The 22,673-nt window shown below is 35.0% G+C and overlaps 1 protein-coding gene across 2 annotated transcripts in view; it reads right to left on the reverse strand.

Annotated features, from left to right (window-relative positions):
- The window catches only part of ERC2 (ELKS/RAB6-interacting/CAST family member 2), a 429,234-nt gene that overhangs the window by 363,704 nt on the left and 42,857 nt on the right, over positions 1-22,673 (reverse strand). For both annotated transcript variants that reach the window (XM_031609751.2, XM_090148181.1), the window contains exon 3: positions 7,177-7,593. In XM_031609751.2, coding sequence (XP_031465611.2) covers positions 7,177-7,593 — 417 coding nt within the window. The remainder of the gene's footprint in view (positions 1-7,176; positions 7,594-22,673) is intronic.

Here is a 22,673-nt window from a genome sequence, read left to right on the forward strand (position 1 = left end):
TCATGGCTTTGTTTTTTAAAGAAACTGCACTATTTCAATGGATAGTTTACACAGGCATCTTGAAAAGAGTACAATGACAGAATCAGAAACCAATACAAAGAATCAGTCCATGCAGTATCCCAGCCTCTCAAGGTTCAAGATCTGCAGTCATATAACAACCACTAATTTAAAGGAGACAACTTTAAAAATTCAAGCAAGTAAAAACATATATTCTTTACTTTAGACTATCATGAATATATTTTTCATAGTGTGATTATTTGAGGGAAGAGGGTCGTTTGGATTTCATCTTATATTTGCCCTTATTTATCATTTTCACAGAACAGTTTTTCTAGGAAACCATAACACAAATCTTATTATTGAACCCTATGAAAATTCAGGTGAATAATGAAACAGCAAATAGAGATGTAATTGATTTGATGAAAAGCTACTGTTCTCTTTATGTATAATCTTTGGGAGGTTTTCCAATGTGGATTTTTGTGTTAAATACTGAGCCAAAGAAAAATGCATTATAAAAAAACTAAGATCAACATTTTTGTAAATAAAATTATGCTCAGGAAGATAAAAGCTGTCAAGAATCAAAGCTGATTAAAGCAACGTAACCCAAGAAATATATAATTGTTATTTATGAAAATAATGCATTCTGCAACTGCAAATTTTTAAAAGGAAAGCATGAAAAGCACATTCCCTTCCCTAAGATGACCTTTCACTTTAACTAGAGATAACCCCACTTGGAACACTTGTTTGAAGTGAATTCAGAATCAGATTGCCAACATATAAGAGCATAAGAATTTTTTTTTAATAGAATAGGATTTTAAACAGAATCAGTGACACACCACTAAGAAGAACCTGTCCGCAACAACCAAGAACAGCAGCAGAAAACTAAGCAAGCAGTTTTCTGTAGGTAAATTAATAGTTATTTTTCTTCTTCTCATTGTATCAGTGGAACTTCGACTGTGTTCAAAATCTTCAAATATCATGTCTAGAATGAAATACAAATGATTTAAAGAAATAATAACTGAACATCAATAGTAACTGAACTTTCTTCTGATTCATATCACGAAGCACTTTCCCAAAGTTTAGATTAATTGATTCAAATCTGATCCCCATCACTGCAACCCACTCAACTAATCCCATTGACTTCACTGGGATGACTCATGGAAAAAACAGTATTTGGATCTAAGTACTTTCAAACATATCCGTATTTTGGCAGACACACCTTTCAGAGTACAGAGGGCTTTCTTCAATGTTTTAATTAAATTTTTATGCTGAAATAGGACATATTTATGCTCACTGTCAAATTTCATTGACAATGACTTATTTGACAAAAAATATATTGAGATTTCTCTAATCACATCAGACTATCAGGCTCATACTCTCAACATAACATCAAACTTCCGTCATGATTATCTCACAAGGGAACGAATACTCTTACAAAACTGGGATAAATGGTGACCAGATGAACTCCGGTTCCAGTAGATAAAAGGCTGTGTGTTCCTTCTGAAGAAAGGAGTCACACTGTTTCAACAAGAAATTTACATCTGTTTACTTAATTAGAAATCCTGTTTCATTAAATGGTTTGATCTAACACACCATGTTGCCTTTATGAAAATTATTTCAGGGAAAATTTCAGGGAGAGTTTATACTATTCTAGTGCCTAAAGTACTCTTTCACCCTTATTACTGACAGAGCCCATGAAAATATAAAGACAAAAGTCACCTTATCATATATAGTTTAAGATGTATGCAAGGAAAAATTTTAGCAAATAAAAAACAGTATTTCCTTCTTAGGAGGTGGGTGTTGTTTTGGTTTGGTTTCGTTGGTGGTGGTTTAGTTAACACAAAACAGAGTTTTGCCTTTAAGAGTACTAGATCCTCCCACTCAAGAGAAAGATTGTTGTGCAATGAAAAGTTTGGAGGAGACCTGGGCAATTTATTGGCTTACCTTTTGCTTCATTGCCCTAATCTGTAAAAGAGGCATAGACCACTATGAAAGGCATTGAGAAAACGTATTAAAAACAAACAGAGACATGCAAATATTACAGCAATGCAGACCAGTAGACGTACAAATATATTCATTATATTTTGAGTGCTGAAGTTCTGGAAAATATGTTCATACTCTTCTTGATTTTGTGTTTCATGATTTTTCTCTCTTTCTAGAACAATTTCTTTAATTACTTCTCAAATATAACATTCATTTCAAACTGATACTTTTCTCATATCCTAGATTCCAAACTAGCGGTGATGTTGTTGTGTCCTAATTGAAAAAAAAAACAATTTATAAGTAAAAAGCTTTCTGTCCTCCAAGTGGACTTTTAAAAACTATTGCAACCAAGCACCCCAGCAAGAACACTATGGGAATAACAAAACCTGAACAGACTACCTTAAAAGTAGTATTTGTTCTCTAGAGCATAATCAGTTTCTGTCTACTTTTTCTTGCCTGGTGTGACTGCAAAGTCCTTCTGTATACCTAAAAAGTCACCTTAAAAAACACATATTGCTATTGATATTTTGATAGAAAATGACTGTCTTTGTAACTACTAATTAGATTAATATTTTGAGCTGAGCCAGGAGAAATAAAAGGAAAGAGGCACTAATGAACCTAAGACACTTAGTCTAGAATGGTTGTTAATCTGTGTAACTAACTACAGGGAAGAAATGTTTGGTGTCGATAAAGCATTTCCTTAGTAAATTACTACTGGCTCCAGTGTAAGACATTTACAGTAAACACCAAAAGTCTGCAAGGCATCTGTTCTACTCACAGTGGAAGAAAGAACTTTACTCCATTAATAACTTTAAAAACATGCAATAAGTAATTCATGATGGCAGTTCAAATCCTATCATCAACCATCGTTATTTGACCAAGCTGAGTTCAAAGATAGAGCAAGTTTTAAAAAACCCCTGAAAGTTTAAAAGTGCACTTTAAATTATAATAAAGCTGTGTTCTTCTTTCTAAGTGTGGAAAGAAAAGACCATAGCTTTAAACCACGTACAACAACGTTATTTTAAGAATACATGCAAGATAAGAGTTAAAACGTATATATAAAATCCTATATGATCTCAGATTCCATTTTAGTGAATTTGTATGTTATATAGAGAAGGCATGTGTAATCTATGCGTATGTATATATAATAAAATACTTGCTGGAATTTTAACATTTGACTTTACTAGAGATTTAGTGGGACTTTGCCTAAGGCAAGTTTTTAATAGCAATAATAAAAAAATACTTAATGGTACTTAAGGTAAATAATGTGTGGTCACTATGTTTAAAAAAAAGTAATACCGAACATCTGTGCTAGATTTCCACATGATAAAATCACTGGATTACCTACAGTTCTCCCAAAATTATAGAGAAAAAATGTTTATTTAAAATCCTAGAAAATACATTTGATAATCAATGTAAGTATTAAAAGGCAGGCATCTTTAATGACAGAAATGCATATTTAGTGATACACAGGATACTTATTTCTGAGCATAAGGACACAATGGTACGACGTCGTGGCTTCAAGACAGATTGCCTTTTCACCTGTTAACATACAAATGAAGACTGCCAGGCCCAAGAATGTCCCTCTACTTACATATGTGTATTTGAAAAGGCTACTTTGTTACCTGACGTACACAATTTCCTTACCAAGCACACACTATATCATTTTCTCTTGGAAAATAACAATGAAATCCAGCTATCTTAAGAAAAGGCTAGTAAAAATACTTCCAGGCATTCAATGAGCTAAATTTCTTAGACAAAAGATTCAGTCTAGCTCAATGAAGGGAAACTGAGTACACAGATGCTCTCAGAAACCATGGAGAAGAGCTCCATATTTTCTCCTTAGTAGGCTGTATATTCAAAACTGAAGCTGAAACACGTGCTTAAACTTCATGCTATTTAATCAGATTATTTTTTCTTCCTTTGTGATAAGATACTAATGAAAGTTTTGCTATAACTACTGCAAGTCTGGGAATCTAGCTATTCTTGTGAAAGCTTCTTGCCTGTATTACAAATTCCTTAATACACAGAAAGGAATTTAATTGCATTTTTTGCATAGCTTTTTCCCCAATATGTTTGTTTTAATGAACCTCACCAACACAGACATTCCTTGCAATTCCTGTAAGAGAAGAGCAGGATTCCAACTTCAGCTGAAGTTTTCTCCAGTGTAATAAGGCTCAAATTTGCCATTCCTAGAACTCTCAAAGAGAACTTGAGTAAACACATAATCAGAAGCTTGCCTTTGTGAAACAAAAGTTTGAAGATGCAGTAGACTATATGCTGCAGAAAGGTATAGTCTTTGAGGGGCAAGTGGCTAACATCCCCAAACCACCCCAAATCTGATAAGAATATGAAAACAAAGAAAAATGGACTAGTTTATATTCCAGAGGCATGTTCCTATGCCTCTGCTACATTAGCTATTTCTATCTTCTCTGCAGTTTCTCCAAGAAATATAATCAACAGTTTGGAGAAATTCCACATCTTGTGTGGCAACTACTTTAACTTCTACAACTATTCATGGGAAAGAAAAAGAAACAAAAGTATTTTTTTTCCTCCTTTTCCACATGATTCTTGGATATCTGCATGTTAATTTGAATCAAGGCAGTAGAATATTGGTTTCTGGTAACGTGCATACTTCACGTGCAGTAATAATAGCAACTTGTAAGAACAATAATAGCAAAGCTAATTAAAAAATTAATTTCCAGGATTTGATCAAACATTACATTACACAGGACAATATATTAGTTTTTCAGGAATATACTCAATATGAGTTCAATACTGCAACCTGTAAAAATACAGAAATCAGAATATTTTAGTTGAAATTCTGTAACAACAAATTTTTTGTTAAAGACAGATAAAAATGAACAAAACGTGAGTGAATACCAAATCATTCCTGAAAGGGATTGGAAAAGCTTCCAAGTTTTGGTTTACTGTCACAACATTCTCAGGGGAGTTGGGGAAAAGATGGTCATTTACAGTTAGGTTGAAAACCTGCAACCTCATGTTCAAAAATGGAATCCACTAAGGAGATTACTGCAAAAGATTCAGCACAGTAATTCCTAATTTATCAGGCTGGAAAACTGCACTTTGTACGATAAAGACTGCATGCAGTAACAGTAATTCCAGTAAGCACAGCAGAAAACAGACTCACTGCACTACACAAAGATCAAAAGTGGAATAGTGTTTTTTAACAAATGAACAAAACTAAATACTGAATTTCTAATATGCCATCAAACTGTGTAGACAACTTCCAGTCACAAGACAGCAATAGGCAAATAAATCAAAACCCATAAGTACAGCATGCCTCAGGAGCAGAGCTAGAGAGGGAATTTCACACAAAGCTTTGGATTCTTAAAGCATGAAGAAAATTCTTAACCAAAATCCCCAAATCGATAGATAGTTCCCAAGCTGACAGAGATTCTGACCAGCAAACAGTAAATTTTAAAAACTGACAAGTCTCCAAGGCATATCATAAGCATGCCAATAAGCAGAAACTCCAGCAAACCCCTCTGTACACTTGCTCTAGAGGAAAGATAATTACTTTATCCTAAATATAAATTTAGAGATAAACAATTTATTTCCTGGCTCCTGAGAGCAACCCAGGGGGAACTATGAAATATCTTGTCTACTTTCCATGCTCTATTTAGTCCTATTTCTCCAACTGTTCTTGGAAGGCCATTCCAAAGCTTGACTACTAGAAACCTTCTTCAAATTTCTGCTTTATTCATGTCCAGGATGTGTCTGAATTAGTAATCATAAATGTAAGTGATAATGATGCTATAGGTGACAGAACAAAAAGCAGTTAACGTACATCTGGTCATCCATGTTTGAAACACCGTATTTCTCTGAAACCAGATTTAATCCAGAAACCCATCCAATAGTTTAAGCACTTCTTCCACAACCCTTCTTATAATAAATACAGTATCATTAATTCTTTATGCAAGTCCTTTCAGAATCCACTGACTTTCAGACTCCATTAAGTGGCAGCATCACTTTTTAATGAATGTTCTGCCTGAGAAAAGATTCAGGAGGATCCACATCTTCACTAAGAAAACATTAAATGTATGATTGTGCCTGGCAAATTCTCCAGTGTTTCCAAGCTTGAGAAGGGCTCCAGATACAACTGAGGGCTCCATACATATTTCAGATTAAAAGGAAGAAAAAGAAATATAAAATAAATCTATCACTGACTTTTAAGAATTACTTTTTACTAACAAAGTAGCTGTAACCTCAAACAGTTCATCCATGGGAAAAAAAAATCTGTAGATGTAAATAGCTACTCTTTATCCAAGAACCAATAATAGTTTTCTGTGTTCTTGTACTAATTTTATTCATGTTTTGACTTATCAGGCAAATTAGTGGGTTGTTTTTGTTTTGTTTTTTTAACCAGACCAGTGGTTCAATCAGACTACGCTACTCCTGAATTTCTAAGGAAATAGAGCTGGACACCCTGATTCTCCTCACTGTGGGTAGTTTGTACTCTACCTCTGTAGTTGTCACCTTTCTCAGTAGGAAGCAATAAGGTCTCTTTCTGAGGAAGACACACTGTTTCATTTCCCTGTCACCGGCTTCAGAGGCTGCTAGGATGAAGAAGGGCAAATGGACTTGACAACCAGGCAGATTTTCTTTCAATTGTACTTCTCCCAAATCTAGTTTCAAAATTCATCAGCAAGTAACGTGGGCCTGAGGCCAAATCTCTCAAAGCACAGCCCAGCCATCACCCCAGTGTGTTAATGTGGTGGTATTATGTTGCATACCACACAAGAAAATAAATTAGAAGTCTGACTACAGAATGCAAAATGTTCAAAAACACTTTTCAAGCGTGTAAACACAAGGGGTATAAAAACAAAATGTAGTATGTACTCATTACTAGTTATTTTATAGTAATAAAAAGTGCTGTCTCTTCAATAGTTCTCATCACCTTGATTTGCCAAATATTGATTTATCAAAATACAAAAAAATCTAGAATGTATGCAAAGCAACAATGTCAAAGACAATAGGTCCCAAATGGCACAATTACTTGTCTTCCATAATTTCTTAATCCACTTGTTTATTTATTTTGGATTTAAAATAGATGCATCTTCTTCTATGAAACAATGAAAGCAGAAAAAGGAAGCACTCAAATACTTATTTCCAGACCTGCAGCAAATATGTTAGCAATATCTTTTAAAGAAATAAATAATGAGTTTTTCTTACCTCTCTAAGATGTATGTTTTCCTTCTCCTTCTGGTCTAATATCACTTCTAAATGATTAACCTGAGATTCAGCTTCTGCCATCCTTCGAGTTCTCTCATTGTCATCTTCCATTCCTTTAGAGGGCAAACCTTTACTTTGCAACATTTCCAGAAGCTTTTTTATTGATTCATCTCTAGCATTTAGTGTTTGTTTTTGTGTTTCAATCCTTAGCTCCATTTCTTCTAGAGTTTTTCTTAACAGGAAAAGTTCTTTAGCTTGCCTATCATGTTCTGCTTGAAGTCTCCGAAAATTCTCTTCTGTTAGCTCAATAGTAAAATGCTCAGCACCTCGGTTTCCACTTTCTTGCTGGAGAAGATGATTAAGGTCTCTCTGGGTTCTAAGCTCATCTTGAAGAGCCTGGATTGTCATTTGCAGATGCTACAACAACAACAAAAAAAAAGAATTTAGGATCTGACTGTAGAATTAGACTTCAATTAAACTTCTGTTGTATGCTTTTATAAAAATTTATTAGCATTAACAATGAAAGTATACTAAATGACCTTAAAAAAAATGGCAAATGCATGTGACAATGTTTATAATGATATCTTTCAAGTGCTTCTAGAAAAAATTAATGACAACACACACAGTGTCAGCTACAGATAAAATGAAGAGCAAAGAAAAACAACAAACCCAAACACAAGGCAGTGACACATCCATTTGTACAGTCAATGTGTCTACAAAGTTGAAAGACTCAGTATTCCTTGTTTTCTAAATTACTTCATAGACTACAGGTGGTTCTCCTCTGCACGGTGCTCAGCAGATGAGTCACGAAGTCAATCAAAGCACTCGCTGTAACTGAAGGGATCTTGGTGGGGAGCAAGGGGGGCACTTGATTGGTTTTGTTCTTTTCTTTTGGCAACTAAAGCTATGAATATGTTTTAGTAAACAGGATTACTGTATCTCTAATGAGCAAACAAAAAACACAGTAAGCAATATTGAATTCTGAAAAAAAAAAAATGACTGCAAATAGTAGACAAACCTTTGTTCTCCTGGCATCCAAAAACTGAACAGCATGGTAAATGAAAAATGAAGCAAAATCAACATAAATAAAGGTCAGATGCAAGCAAAGGAGATTCAACAGAAAGAACTGAATTCAACAAAAAGTATCTTCAACAGAAAAAAAATAATTTTATTGAGATATACAAAACAGCACCAACAACTTCACAATACTCAAAAATACAAACCGAAGCTAAAGACAGACTTCAGTCAATAGATGTGACAAGGAAAAAAACGTACAAAATAATTAATCCCACAATGAATAATAATAATATTCCTATTACATCTCACTGTGCTTTCACACTTATCTTTCAGACAATATCTTGTCCTAAAATTAGTTTTAGATTTGAGGACAGTGGTCTCTATTCAAGAGAGAAATCTCTCACTCCATATTCAACACAATGCAAAATTAAAATGAACAAAATCATTTTAAAGGTGAAGCATAGATAATTATTCTAATTTACTATAATAGCCTTAACAAGTATTCTGCAACTCCACACTTCAATGAAACCATAATTCATTAACACCTGAAGTCAGTATCAGATGTTTCTTCAATTACTTGATAACATCTTCATATTTAGAAGGATTATATCTAGAGCTGTCAGTATGCAATAAACTGAATTTAAACAGAAAGAAAAAAACTTTCTGAAGTCACATCTCTTACCAGTCACTTCAAAAGGATAAAAAGTTTTGGCTGCACTGGAATTCTGTAGTCTGAATTTGTTCTACCATTAAATGGCAACGTTTTTATAAGTGTTCTTAATGTTTGCATCTCATTAGGTTTCATTACGCACATTCAGTTGAGAACATGCAAATCAAATGTAGGCTACTCATTTACAGCCCTGCTTCTACTTAATGGTAATTCTCAACATTTCTTAAAATCTCAGCATGTTTTAAGTTATATATATAAGTTTAAAGGTTCCCAGTGAACTTAATTTCAAAGTTTTTCTAGACATAGCAATTTTCTACTTTAAACCCATTACTGTACCGTTTATGATCCTGAGAATGACAGCTTTAGCATCGAAATTCAGTGCATAAATACAAACGTTCAAAAAAATAGAGAAATAACGTTCAATAATGTTTATGAATGAATTAACAAAGGCATGGGAAGACAGAGACAAATGCTGCAAAGTAAAAGCCAAACTCCTTTCTTCCCAAATGCTTTTTGACTAAACTGACACAATATTTATAGATATCTCCACCAGTTAATACAGCAGTTACACAATGTTTCCAAGCTATACAAGACTCTGCTTTAGAGAATATAGACATTCTAATTCCTTTGAAGCTTTGCAAAACTGGAAACTGGAGAGAACCAAAAATTTTCAGATTAGTAATTATGGGGGGAAAAAAGTTCCATTAATTTAAATTATTCATAAATTCAAAAGTTCCAAAAGAAGAAAAAATTCACTTGGCTTTTTCAAATTAAATGTTTTTATTTTAAAACATTTCCACGCTATTTTTAATTTTATTTTTTAATTGAGATAGATTTTTTAATTGATTTTTTTCCTCTTAATGAAAAATAAAATAATTCAATCACCATTTAAAAAGAAATTTCTCTTTTACTTAATTTTGAGTTCAGTCTCCGCATCAGCTGGATTTTCAGTCCCAAGACATTTATTTGAAGAATGAAACTCGTACCTCTGCAAAAGAATGACTGCCTGAAGTAACCGCCTATAAAAATCTGAGGAGAAAGCCAATACTTTGCATAAGCATAGTACAGTAAACTCTCTGCACTGCACAATTATCTCTCTACTATGCAACAGAAATATTCAGTAACTACTCACATAGTCTATAAATAGTCAAAAGAGAAGACTTTTTTCATCCAATCTGTATGATTTAAAATAGCTTTTTCTACCATTACATTAGACAATACTTACTCCTTGACGCTAAAAACTACTTATAAGTAAACGCTTTCCCAAAGTCAAGCAATCTCTGTACACCATGTCTAGAAGATTATAGCTAAATTAAAGGAAACCCGTTTGTAAAATATTTCAAATTTTTTAAAGCAGAAATAAAAGGAACTTAAAATACACATTGCTAACACACAACTCTTCTAAACATAAATTGTAAAAGCCAAAACTCTTACAAATTATTAGAAATCAGAACTCAAAGTAGCAAATCTGGCAAGATAAACCAGTAATAACTTTCCTTTCTGTCCCACAGCAACCTATGCACAGCGCTCTCGCGTCCCGCCCATAAGCACGTTTGCTGCTGAGCACAGCAGTAGTTGTGGCTGCTTCTCTGTGACTATGTTAAGCCCAAGAGCCTCAACCGCAGCAGGCTGCTGCCACCCTGACACAATCCATCTTTTGAGTCCTTCAAGACTCAGAATTCTTTGAACACGATGGCCCAGATTTAGATTCGTGCTGGCACAGATTTTTGTATCTGCAGCTAGCTAAGAAAAGGAAGGAACACATGTTGCGAAGGTGGAAAGATACTGAATAATTAATTGTAGCAGGGGAGGAATGTGGGAGTGCTGTGAATATCTGTCACGTTGCTTTCAGTACGTAGGCAGGACTTTGTAGGATTTGAAAAGACACACAAGATCTATCACGCTTTTCATAATTTCTATTAAAAACAGGCCAGCTGACAAAGACTTACAGAAAGATTTCATGCTTGTAGGGAACATATAAAAAGTTCTCACAGAACTTTTGCAATTTTCCCCTACAGCCCAACTCCAAGTGGCAATCCATGGAACTGCACTGGAGGTTCCATTAACCTTTCTCTGGATTAGGCACAGCACAGGTTTCTACAATTTGCCCCCGAAATTTGAAACAGAACTATGAAGAAGAATTAGCAGTCCCTGCTTGGTTGACTGGCGTCCAACTCCTGTTCTACATGTGGACATTAATCCATGCAAAGAGGCTATTCACAGAAAAATCACCTGCAGAGAAATTTCCTGCCATAGCACACATGGATCAGAGCACAACAGCATTTCAGAGCATCTCAAGGCCTTAGATATGGTAAACATTAGTGGAAAAGGATATTGGAAGGAGATTGGCCGATTTAACATAATTATCTACAGGCCTACAGAACTTCTATTTTACGTCACTGCCTTCGCACCAAAAGTGAAGAATATTTGAAAATAGTCAAGCAAATAAAACCAAATAATAAAAAACAACAACAACAACAACACACACAAACTAACTTGAAAGGAAGCAACAAATGCTGTGTAAGGTGAAGAAAGAAAATAATCATAGCAGGGGTTGTCTTGACTGGGAAAATCAGCCTGAAGGATTCGGTGGCAGAAACTAACTGGTCATTGGTTATTATCAAGTGATAGACTTAGGAAGTGTGTCATATGTGATTTAGTACACATTTCCTGTAATATAATGATAATTTATCCAGTTTATTCCACAGACAAAAATCACTCAAATTTGGAAATGAGCGGTAAGGAATTCTGAATGCGTTTCTCCTCTAAATGGTTCAGTACAGCACTACAGCTAAAGGGGGCAATGTCAAGATCACCCAGCGTAGGCAAAACAACTATTTCTGTAGCCATTCAAGATGATTCACTGCTTTGGTGCTTCGCCTAAACAGAGTGATAGGTAGCAGTGTTTTTCCACTACTTCAAGCCACTGTCTTTGGGCTTCTGACTCTCACTGTTCCATTTTCAGTTACTGATTCTTCTGCTTCTTTCCCATTCTGGTTGAAAATAAAGTGTATTAGGCTTTTTCTTACATGACCGTTGCTGTAAAGACAGGTAAAATGAAGAAATGACTACTGTCACAACTGTCTCTGTCCTCTCAGTGTCACAGCATCGATGTGGCTGTGACAAACAGCCTTCTAAAGTGTAAAACAACTCAGACCAGAACACCGCAAGCTTAGAAGGAATAATCTAGGAAATAAAGCAGTTCTAGGCAAAAAGCAATCTCATGCTGCAGTGTAGGACATGGCTGAACTGCCTCACATGCAGGTTCACACTATGAGAACGTACAGCAGTACTCCAAGGTGGAAACATGACAAAAACTTCCAGAAGCAATATCAAACAATCTTTCTGTCTCCAGCTGCTTTTTTCCCCTCCCTTCTCTTTTATTAGTACATGGAAAAATAAAAAGAGCTTTTGACAGTTTTTATTATCTGTTACAGACTTTTGAAAGGCATGCCTAACAGTATTTTACAAAATATATTCTTTGAACTTAAGATGACTGTGCAGTTTCCACAGCTAACTTTTTGAGTGTATGGGATATATTACTAAGCAGCCTTGCGCGATCATATTTTTTCTATTGTGCACACAACAAAAGAAGTAAACTGTACTGACTATAATACCCTGTGTTTTGAGACAAAGGCTGGATTGGCTCATACACTCCAGTCTCTAGCAGTGGCAAATGCCTAATGATACAGAAGACAGTGAAAACACAGTCGTAGCTATACAACAGGATTTGTAACTTAGGAGACATAACAACAAAATACACTGTTGACTTTTTGGTTTTTATTTTCTAAATAGAGATTTATCACTTACTCTATAACCTGCCACTATTCCTATTTTAGTCTTCAATTTATGAGGTTCCCATGCTGAAAGATGACATATTACCTAAAGGTTATAAATTGCATCCAAACCAATATGTACATTAGCTTCAGTTATATTACTGAAACAAGCATGAGAATTAGATTTGCAAATATTTACACCTAAACATTGTTAAGTGCTACTATGCAAACCTTCAGTTTCTCCTGTAAGAAAAAAAACAAAAAGGGGATTGGAGATACTTTCCTTATCAGTATAAATCAAGAAATAGATTCTTCCATGTATTTGGCTCACCATCTAAAGTTGAGGTACTGAAATTGTAAATAGCACTGAAGTAGTAATTAACAACAATTTTGCTTGAATGAGGCACCATTGAGGAAAACAGATTATAGAAGAAAGATGCAACATCTAAGGAATCACAGAGGACTCAAACCACATGAAAAAGGCATTTTCATCATTCAAATTTCTGAAGGTGTAACAGATGCAAGACAACATATGCATAACAATTTATTGGCACTCTGTGTTTCAAAAGGGCAGATTCTTGTTTCTTTGCTTTCTTTAATTTTTCTTTCTTTACACACTTTTAAATTTGGTGTCTTGTCAAATTCGATAAATGCTTGCTCTTAATACCATGCTTTGTGAGCTAAATAAGGAACCTTGTCATGTATGTTAGACATCTGCATTTCTTGATATAGATGTTGTTTTTAATCTGCCCTAACCTATCAGGCTTTGTGACTATTCAGTCAGCTTTCCTTGGTGATTTCCCACAAATACTTTAACGAAAAACAGCACTGGAAGGAAAACATCACCTAAGAACTCAATATAATTGTACAAAAATGTATCTCAGTTTATAACTGAGGGCTAACTGCAGGCAAAAACATTTTAGTAATGCAAATTTCAGAGTAGTTTTGCACCTAATTCTTAAGACTCAATCTGTAAACCCATTTCTTTCCCCATTCCTCTATTTGCTATGGGCTTAGATGTCATTTTTCATTTACTTCCTTTGCTTTGCTGTTTGCCTTAAGTAGGCCTGCCATTACAGATCGACTTTCTCATTCTGCCAAAACATATTTCCTCACAGTATCACAAAGCACTGACTGTACTACAACTCTAAAGCATCAAAAATCATTTGTTAAAAACAGTCTGTATAACTGAAAATCTCTCTTTCTACAATCCCTTCCTCCTTTCTTCTACTGCATTTTTCCAGTGTAGCCAACGCTTTCTGTGGTGAGTGATTTTATTTCAGATCTTTAAGTTCACCTTGCCCCTAAAATCCAACTTTTATTTTTTTTAAGAAAATTAGTTGAATACATTTTGATGAATAATTTATTCAGTGGGGGATTTCTGACATTTATCAAATATTTCTATCAAGTTTCTAAGCAGCTTTACCAAAGCCCAAATACAGCCTTGTCTTCATGCAGTTTACTTATGTCCACACTTATAGAAATGTAGTTATTTTGTACCTTGTGTAAGAAACAAAATAAACCTAATTTTCTAACAAGAAAATCAAACAAGTGTGACCTTTATTCTCTTAATTTCACCTGGCCTACTTCATGTTTAATATTCAAAGTTACTTCTAAGATTATTCTCCTTATCTTTTGGCACTTTTCCTAGTGAGAATGAAAGCACATTTTCACCTAAGAAAACAAGCAGCACGCTTTTGTGGTATTTTAGGGCTTTGCAATGCAAGGCATTAATCAGCTCTCATCTGCATGCCTTTAAATAAGCCTGAGGCATGCAGTTTCTCAGAAAGCTTTGACTTGTTGCTTAAATAGACAATTTGTTTTAAGTCAGTCAACATGTTTTTGAGCCAGGAAAATCTAACACTAAATACTTGTCAACAATTATTAATTCTTCCACTAAATCATTCCTAAAGGAAAATGTTAAGTACCCTCTAATAAACTATTTGAGAAAAATGATCCAAGTCTCCCAAAACAACCTTTTTTGCAATATAGATTGACAGCACATTAAAGATGCAAAAAGGCAATAGTTTATTACTACTGCATAACAAAAATGTCAAAAGAAGATACTTATAAAAGAATGGCAGTCCAGAATACTGGAATCCAGAATTATGAACATGAGCGATTGAGCACATTACTGGAAAACAACAGATTCAGCTCTGTGATGGACTTTCAACTTAAGGTTTCTGAAATAGCGAAATAACTGCAAGCACTGAGTAAACATTCAGACTATCTTTCAATCGTATTAGTATTTTAAATAATGCTAACTTTCCTTTCTATAAGCACAACAAAACAAAACTGCAAGGAATAATCCAACGATTTCAAAAAATTTAAAAATTTAAATTCCTCAGAGCTTTAAAACCAGGGTTCACATCCTCCCTTTCAGAAGCACTCCTTTAGTTCTTCATTTCTCCCTGATGTTTGGGCTCAAATTCCTAACAGTATGAGGTCTCAAGCACCTTGAGCACCTCTGAAATAGCTCAGAACAGGAGTTTTACTACTTTGAGCCATTCCAAGTGGACCCAAAAAAGAGCAGAAAGATGACCAGTCTTCACATATGGATGACTGTGCTACTTCAAAAACCACTTTGCTGAGCAGTATTTAAGAAAAGACCTAAAACTCAACATTCGCAATGCTTTCATGAGCATTTCCTACACTAAATATTGTACAGGCCAAAATTGCATTAGTTCATACAGCCAATACACAATAGCTGTCATGAAACATAACCAACACCACCACTATGTCATTTTACTACTCAATATTCAGACAGGATTAGCAAGGAAGGGGGGGGTGGGGGGGGGAGGAGTTTCTTCAATGGATGGCACCAGAAATCATACTGTGTAAAGCTACAGGAAGAGATCTTTCCCTGATATCAGTCTTGTCAAACAACCTGGCAAAGACACAGGAATAAACTGAGCTTGCAGTAGGAATGGCTACTGAGCATTTCCTCAATCACAAAACTTGTCAACATATAAGTAGTTTAAAAGAAGATCAGAATATTCTTTGTTGCAAACTTATCTTCTAAACCCATCTATCTTCTGAGTTTGAAACTATTTACTTTTAGCACTGCCATTAGGAAAATGACATGAATGTAAGTTATTCATATGAGAATTTCAAGCACAGCTTCTGATAAGCCAGAAATGTTTTTATTTTTTAAAAAAGAGTAATAAATCAGGTTCCAGTTTCAAACTCCTCCTTCCTAGCCTTTATTCAGGGGAAAAAAAAAGAAAAAAGAAAAAAAAACATAAAAGAGCACTCCTCAGCTTCCAATTTGTTTCTTCTCTACTAGGAATAGTACTGTGAGCTAATTAACCAGAATACATAATCATTTCCCATTGAAACAATCTGAAAAGAAAATTTAGAACTGTGTGTTCAGCTACAGTTAGAGGAAAGGGAAAAAAAGAAACAAGATTTTTAGCAGCTTCAGTCTACAGTCTTCAGTCAGATCAAACAGAAAAACAATGCATCGCAAAGAGTGGCAACCATCTGGAATGAGATTTTGCCCAGTTTCTGAAGAAATGATGTAGATCTGCAGGAAGGAGAAATCATTTAAGCAGCAACATTTGTGGCATGTGACAACTATGTGACATGGTTACAAAATTATGCCTTCAGAAATCAGAAGATTGATTTTGCAATTAACTTTCTTAAAACTTTATTTAGTTTTGCCGGATTTATTGAGAGTCCTCTCGCTTATGGCCTATATAAATTCAGTACAATTAAAACCCTGCACTTGCTCAGGTCTCCCGCAAGATGGCACTAAATTCATACCCTGCAGAAAAGCATCAACAAAGCACAAAAACACAAAAGAAAAACTGCAGTTACATGCCTCATAAGAATAACGATAACAACAACACTAGTTTGCCTTTACATAAGAATAAAGAATTTTAATCAGGGGAAAAATAAAGTTAGCACTCCACGTGTTCTTCTCTTAGAAGAGTGAGCAATTTCCCCCTCATAATTCAAAGAGTTAAGGGCTGAGTGAGGGGATGCACGTATGTAAGGTACGCATGGACAGCCACGTATCCCCTCTAGAATTACATAAATCAAAACCAGGGATTGCTACAGTAATGTTCAAACTCAAATCAAAGCATTACTACTCCGAAACTTCGCTTTAATTCTTAAGTTTAGAACTTTCAGCACACACATTAAGGCCATTTCACTAATAAAAAGAATTACTATTATTCCTCCTCAAAACTACGATTCTTAAGGATATAGTAAAAGAACATGATATTGTGGTGGGTTTTTTTTTTCCTTCTTATGGAAATTTTTCAAAACCTGGTATTTGCTGACCTACAGATGGCTGCAAATGCAGTAAGCCTTGGCTCGTTGTTCCAAACTCTGATTCAGAACCAGAATATTTGTACACAATAAATTATTTCACTCTTCTACTTACACTAACACTGGGCTGTCAATGCTGAACATGAACAAACTGCTTGCACTGCAAACATCAGACACTGACAGCCAGTTGCACAATTTGTTCTTGTATGTTTAAATGTGGGACAGCATTCACTCCAGTAAAAAGGACAAATATAACAGGAACATAAAAAGAACTCAGTACTGCAAAAAATAACTATCTAATTAAATATCAATTAAACGTTCCAGAATTTAAGTTCTAATCACTGCTGACTTTACATTATTTAAACATGCCTATAAAAACTGTTGTACATTTCTATAGGAAAAAAATACCAAATTAATGGTATAATTCTGAAACTAGACCACAAAACCATGAAAAGTTACTGCTAGGGTTAGAGATCTAACAATAAATGACTACAGGGGGTGTATAATCAACAAATATAGAGATGTTATAATTATGAAATAAACAAGGGAGTTTGGCTAAGCAGGTTATAATAACAAAAAGAGAATAGATAGAAAGCTTACCCGTGTCCTGGGCTCGCTGCAAAACTCCAGAGGAGGGATCTCTAGAAGAGATTCTTTCCCACTGGCAGTCAGCTCTTAAATGGTCTAGGAGAGGTGCAGCCAGGCTCCACCCCTTCTGGCAGCACAGGTGAATTGCCTTCACCTGTGCTCCGTGGCTGACTCATTGCTCACCTCAGGTGATCAATCAGAGGTTCAGGCCGTGATTCAGCAGTTCCCATGCAAGGGGACAGTAATCTATTTTAAACTACTAAGAGATTCTCTACAATTACTTTCTTTTTTTTTTTTTTCTTTTTTCTCACTATTTGCAGGTGGAATCTTTTTTGAGAATATAACAATGTTAATTACTACAACACTGACTTAGTAGTGCATCCTTCAGTTGGCCAACTGTCTTGCAGTGGTCCAAAGCCATGAAGCCTCCAGTGAGCCACTCAGTTCCAGCTGCAATGAAATAAACAGGTATGAAGGGGCATTTGGGGCCAACTGCATACTACAGTACTGAATTTTAAACTGACAACACTGTGTCTTCTGTCAACAGTCCATTAGCACTGTACAATACCTTCTTCGTGTCTCTCAAACTGCTCATAAGCAAGCATGCCGTAAGACCATTCTGATTATGCAACTATTAAGAAGGAAAGGAGTTGTTAAGTTTTGCCTTTCAGCCAGATACAAAACAAAACTTAATACAGGCAAGAAAATGTGAAAGTGAATTCAGGATCAGGTATGTGCATCATTTTCACAAAACACCATGCAAACTCCACAAGCACAGTGCTACTATTGGCTTCTTTTCAACTGCCCCATGCTACAAATAAGAACATAGCAAAATCTGGGGTGTGGGTATGGCATATTGAGCCACCTTGAATACAAAAGGCTTGTTTAATCATGACTGCTAGAGTTTTTCCCCCAGTCACATGCTTAGACATCTGCTGGCTATATAATGCAAACCCATTGCAGTTTAAGTACAGATTTGTGATCAAAATGAATATCCCCATCAACATATCCTCCTCTAATCTCCAGTTTTACCACTGAATGTTTAGAGAGGATTTTTTTCTATACTGTGTAATAGAGGATGAGAATATAGAATCAATACACAATATCTAGAATGTTCTATGCATCCCATTCCATTTCTGTAAATAATTTAGTAAAAATTATGGGCTCTTTCAGACACTTTGTTTTTAAGAAGGGATGTAAGCTTATACTTTTCTACTCCTAAATTCGTGCTCGGATTCATCTTTATCTGGGTCATTTTATCTTACTGTAAAGCAGCACAGAAGAGATGGAGCACATTAACCACCTGAAACTATTCTACAGCTTACAGCTGAAATATACATCTCATTCTTCTTCTTTCTTCCCTACTCAATGTTCTCTCTACACATTTGCCACATCTCACTCATATCTGATATATTTTACTCTATATAGATTTTTCAAACTCAGCTTTTCTTTAGTCATAGCATTTCCCCCAAAAAAATATTGTTCTGTAGATGAGAATATGCTTTATCAAATAGTGTTATTGTTCTCTTTGTATGTATTGTAGTATCCACGGAAATAAATAGGAGGCATTACTTTCAGAGCAACCTACATACATTGCTATATAAAAGCTAAGAGAGGTGAAGATTCTGATCCTGTATTGCTATCTGTTGATTCTTATGCACAAAGGAGCTGAAACTCATCTGAAATTGCAACTACTCCTTTTCTCCTTAACAATCCCACTGCCTACACAGTGATAGAAAGAACACTGACAATGAAGGATGAGTTTGGAAAGCAATGTGACCTGTTAGTCTTTTTCCCATACTACATTTTTTTTTTTTTTTTTTTTTTTTTACAGTATTATCCTTTGGCCCTAGCTTTCTCAGTTCAAACCCCTCCACTAGAAATTCCTTCCAAAATAAAAGAGAGTAACCACTCTACAAAGGATAATCTGACAGTATCACAGAATTGTAGGGATTGGAAGAGACCTCTAGAGATCATTGAGTCCAACCCCCCAGCTGATATGAAGTAGTATATTTCACCATTCTCAAACAGTGAAATACGCACTGGCTAGAATATTAGAAATATTAATTATTCTTAATTAATCAACGTAATTACTGCTAGAAGAAGTAAAAATCCTGCAGCGGTTTACTGCACTCACTGAAACCCAAGTCAATATCCTTTATATCTGGATTGAGTTAGATTCCAGAAAATGATGAATTGTAGTCCTGTAACTTAGCACCTCCTAACCACAGTAAGAATTGGATGTGGCATAGCTCAGGTCACTAACTGCTGCAAAGGATAAATTGCAAGGGAATTATTCTCCTTTATGCTACATACTACATCTCCTATCATTTCCTTCTCCCTCTAACTGTGAAGAAGTGCGTGCACCTATGCCAACTTGTATGAGTTGTACTGTAATGCAGATGTTCCTTGAGGTGTAAAAATCTGTCTAGAAATCTCTGGATTAAACCTTTGTTATATTCAGGTGACCAAAATGCAAAACGTCCAGAGGAAATTCTAGAGGACAGAATCTGTGATGAGTGATAACTTTCACTACTCACTACAAATCAAATATAAGTTTGAATCTTAAATCCTTGAATATGGTGCAAGAGAACAATGCTTCTGAAGGAAACTGCCATTTTGTTCTGTTTTTAAACTGAAAAAAAAAAAAAAAAAATCAGAGCAGTGTTTTTAATTCTGTTAGTATTGCCCAAGAATGTAAATACTCTTTAAAATGAGACCACAGAAGAGTTGGTTAACTAAACAGTATTGTTCTAATGACATGACAGAGAAATCTGTGCTAAAAACACTGTTCTTTTGTGCTTCAAAGTAGATTGATCTATATTTGCCACCTGTGGGCCAAACTGCTGCTGAAAACACCAAGCAGACTGATGATCACAGGTTAATTTAATTATTTCCAATTGTATATGCAGGGAGAAGATAAAGTTGCTTTAAAAAAAAAAAAAGAGTAAGCCATTTTCTGCACATTTATTAAAAGATATTTCTACACAGGTAAAAATTTATTGGAGCCCCTTCATGGTGTGAAGCTGTCAGTCAGCGAGGAAGAGGTGCAAAAATCAAAACAGCCGGATTGTTCAAAGAGGTGAAAAGGACTCGGCGGGTAAAAGTATGATCAAAGGACTGAGAAAAGAAGAACAAAAGACATAGAAGAGAAAATACAATGGAGCTTAAAAGTTATTATGCTATGTTTTATCTCTAACAGGAATATTTGCCAGAATGATGGCAGTGAAAACTGCATTGCGGGCTCTATATTTCTTTTTTCATATGATCAATTCCTGTAGCTGCTGGAGAGGCTGATTGATTACAAAAGGGAACAGGGGAAGTCAACGAAACCCTGTCCTTTTGTCAGGTCTTAAATCATTATCTCAGATAAAGCAGGATACAACTCTACCAATTCTTTCACATTTTTCCTCCCTCAATGCCTCTGTATTATCTTGAATTTACCCTATTCTATTAAAAAATAAAAACAAGAACAATTACAGTTTAAAAACTAATTTTATTTACATGACATTGGCCTCACTGACATCTCCATTGGCAAAACAAAATCCTGCAGCTCAACGAGGCTTATTTTATATCATTTTTTCTAACAGTATTCCCAATTCAAAATTCAGTGGCATACTGAACTTGCTATCACTTTCATTGAAAAGTATACCTTGTTAATGCTCAATCCATATCAAAGTACTCCATGTACCATGGTACTTTTTTTCCCCCACTTTTATTCCCTTCACTCCATACTGCTTCTTACTGAAATAACTTGAGCAGCTTCCATGATTCGTCTGTCACAAAGATTCTCATCTTCCCTACTGATAAAACAGGTTCACTACTGGAAATTGAATTTTGTCTGCTAAGAGAAAGCAAAGTCCAAAGTCTAGGCCACTTTTTATATGAAAGTGTACCTTAAAACAGCATTCTCTCACTGCCACAAACCTTAGTAAAACATACTATGCGCTTCTGATTTTTTATTATTTTTTTTCCTTTTTTCCTGTTTATCAACAGCCTAGAAGAGCCTACAAAAACCTGACGTGCTACCAACTTTGAATATAAATCAAATATCTAGGTATGATGATGTGAATAACCATTCCATCCTGTTCCAAAACTGTTCGCTAAAATGAAACTTAGTGTAGAAAACAACTTCTAGACAATGTCATAAGCATTTTAAAAATGTATTATAGATTATATTAAAAAGTAAAAGCCAACCATTAAAAATACTTCTCTCTGCATGCACATTTTATATATGAAAACCTTGTCAGTTCAAGTAAAATGTGAACATGTACCTTTTTTCTAACCTCACACCTTTTCACTCTGAGGAAATCAAACTCCCAGAAACTGCCCATTTGTTACAGCATAATCTATTCAAATCACTTGTACTTGCATGAGGAGGAACTAAAAGTTAATATTCTTAGAATCAAACAGTAGAATACAGCAGGATATCCACATAAGCCACTGGTCAAAAAAATTTCCTTATAAAGAGAAACGAGAGATGTGGTCATCACTGTCATCACTCTGCTAATTCTTCTCATTAGCACAGAGAAGAAAAAATAACTCTCAAAGAATCCAAATATTTTGTACCTTTCACACCCACATCAAATTCACAGTTTTCTTGTCTATGAGCTTACAGCTCTCTTTCCATCTTTTTCTTCTCTATAGCAAGAAAATACTGCCAAACAATAATTAAGTGATCAATAAGCAATATTTCCAAGCAACTATCCTTCTGATTACTCTATATTACAAGAAATACTTGGAGGGAGGCAGAAAGCTGGAAAAATATATTTACTTAATGTAGTCCTATATTCTTACTTGTTGATACTTTTCTTGCTCTAAGCCCTTTCCCACAGGAGGTTTATCTGAGCTGGGCCATACAGCATAAATTCTAGGAATGATGAAATGCAAAATACCCTGACCTCCTTGGAGAGTAACAGCAATGTTCACCTGCCAAGTGAAAAGCCTTCAGCCAGCTGTTCCTCCTGTTTTTAACTATTGCTAAACAGGATAAAGGAGAAAATTTCTCCAGACATAACAGAAAACAAAGAAAATAAATGCATTCGATTAGTTTGTAATTAAATGGACATTGCAGTAATTTTTTTTTTTTGTCTGTAGAATCTTTTATCACTTTTTTTTCTTTCCTTGTAACAGCCAGAAAGAAAAAGCAACAAAAAGCAGCAGCTGTTCAA

The sequence above is a fragment of the Phasianus colchicus genome, chromosome 11, assembly GCF_987193195.1.
Source record: "Phasianus colchicus chromosome 11, bPhaCol1.hap1.1, whole genome shotgun sequence".
Taxonomy (NCBI): domain Eukaryota; kingdom Metazoa; phylum Chordata; class Aves; order Galliformes; family Phasianidae; genus Phasianus; species Phasianus colchicus.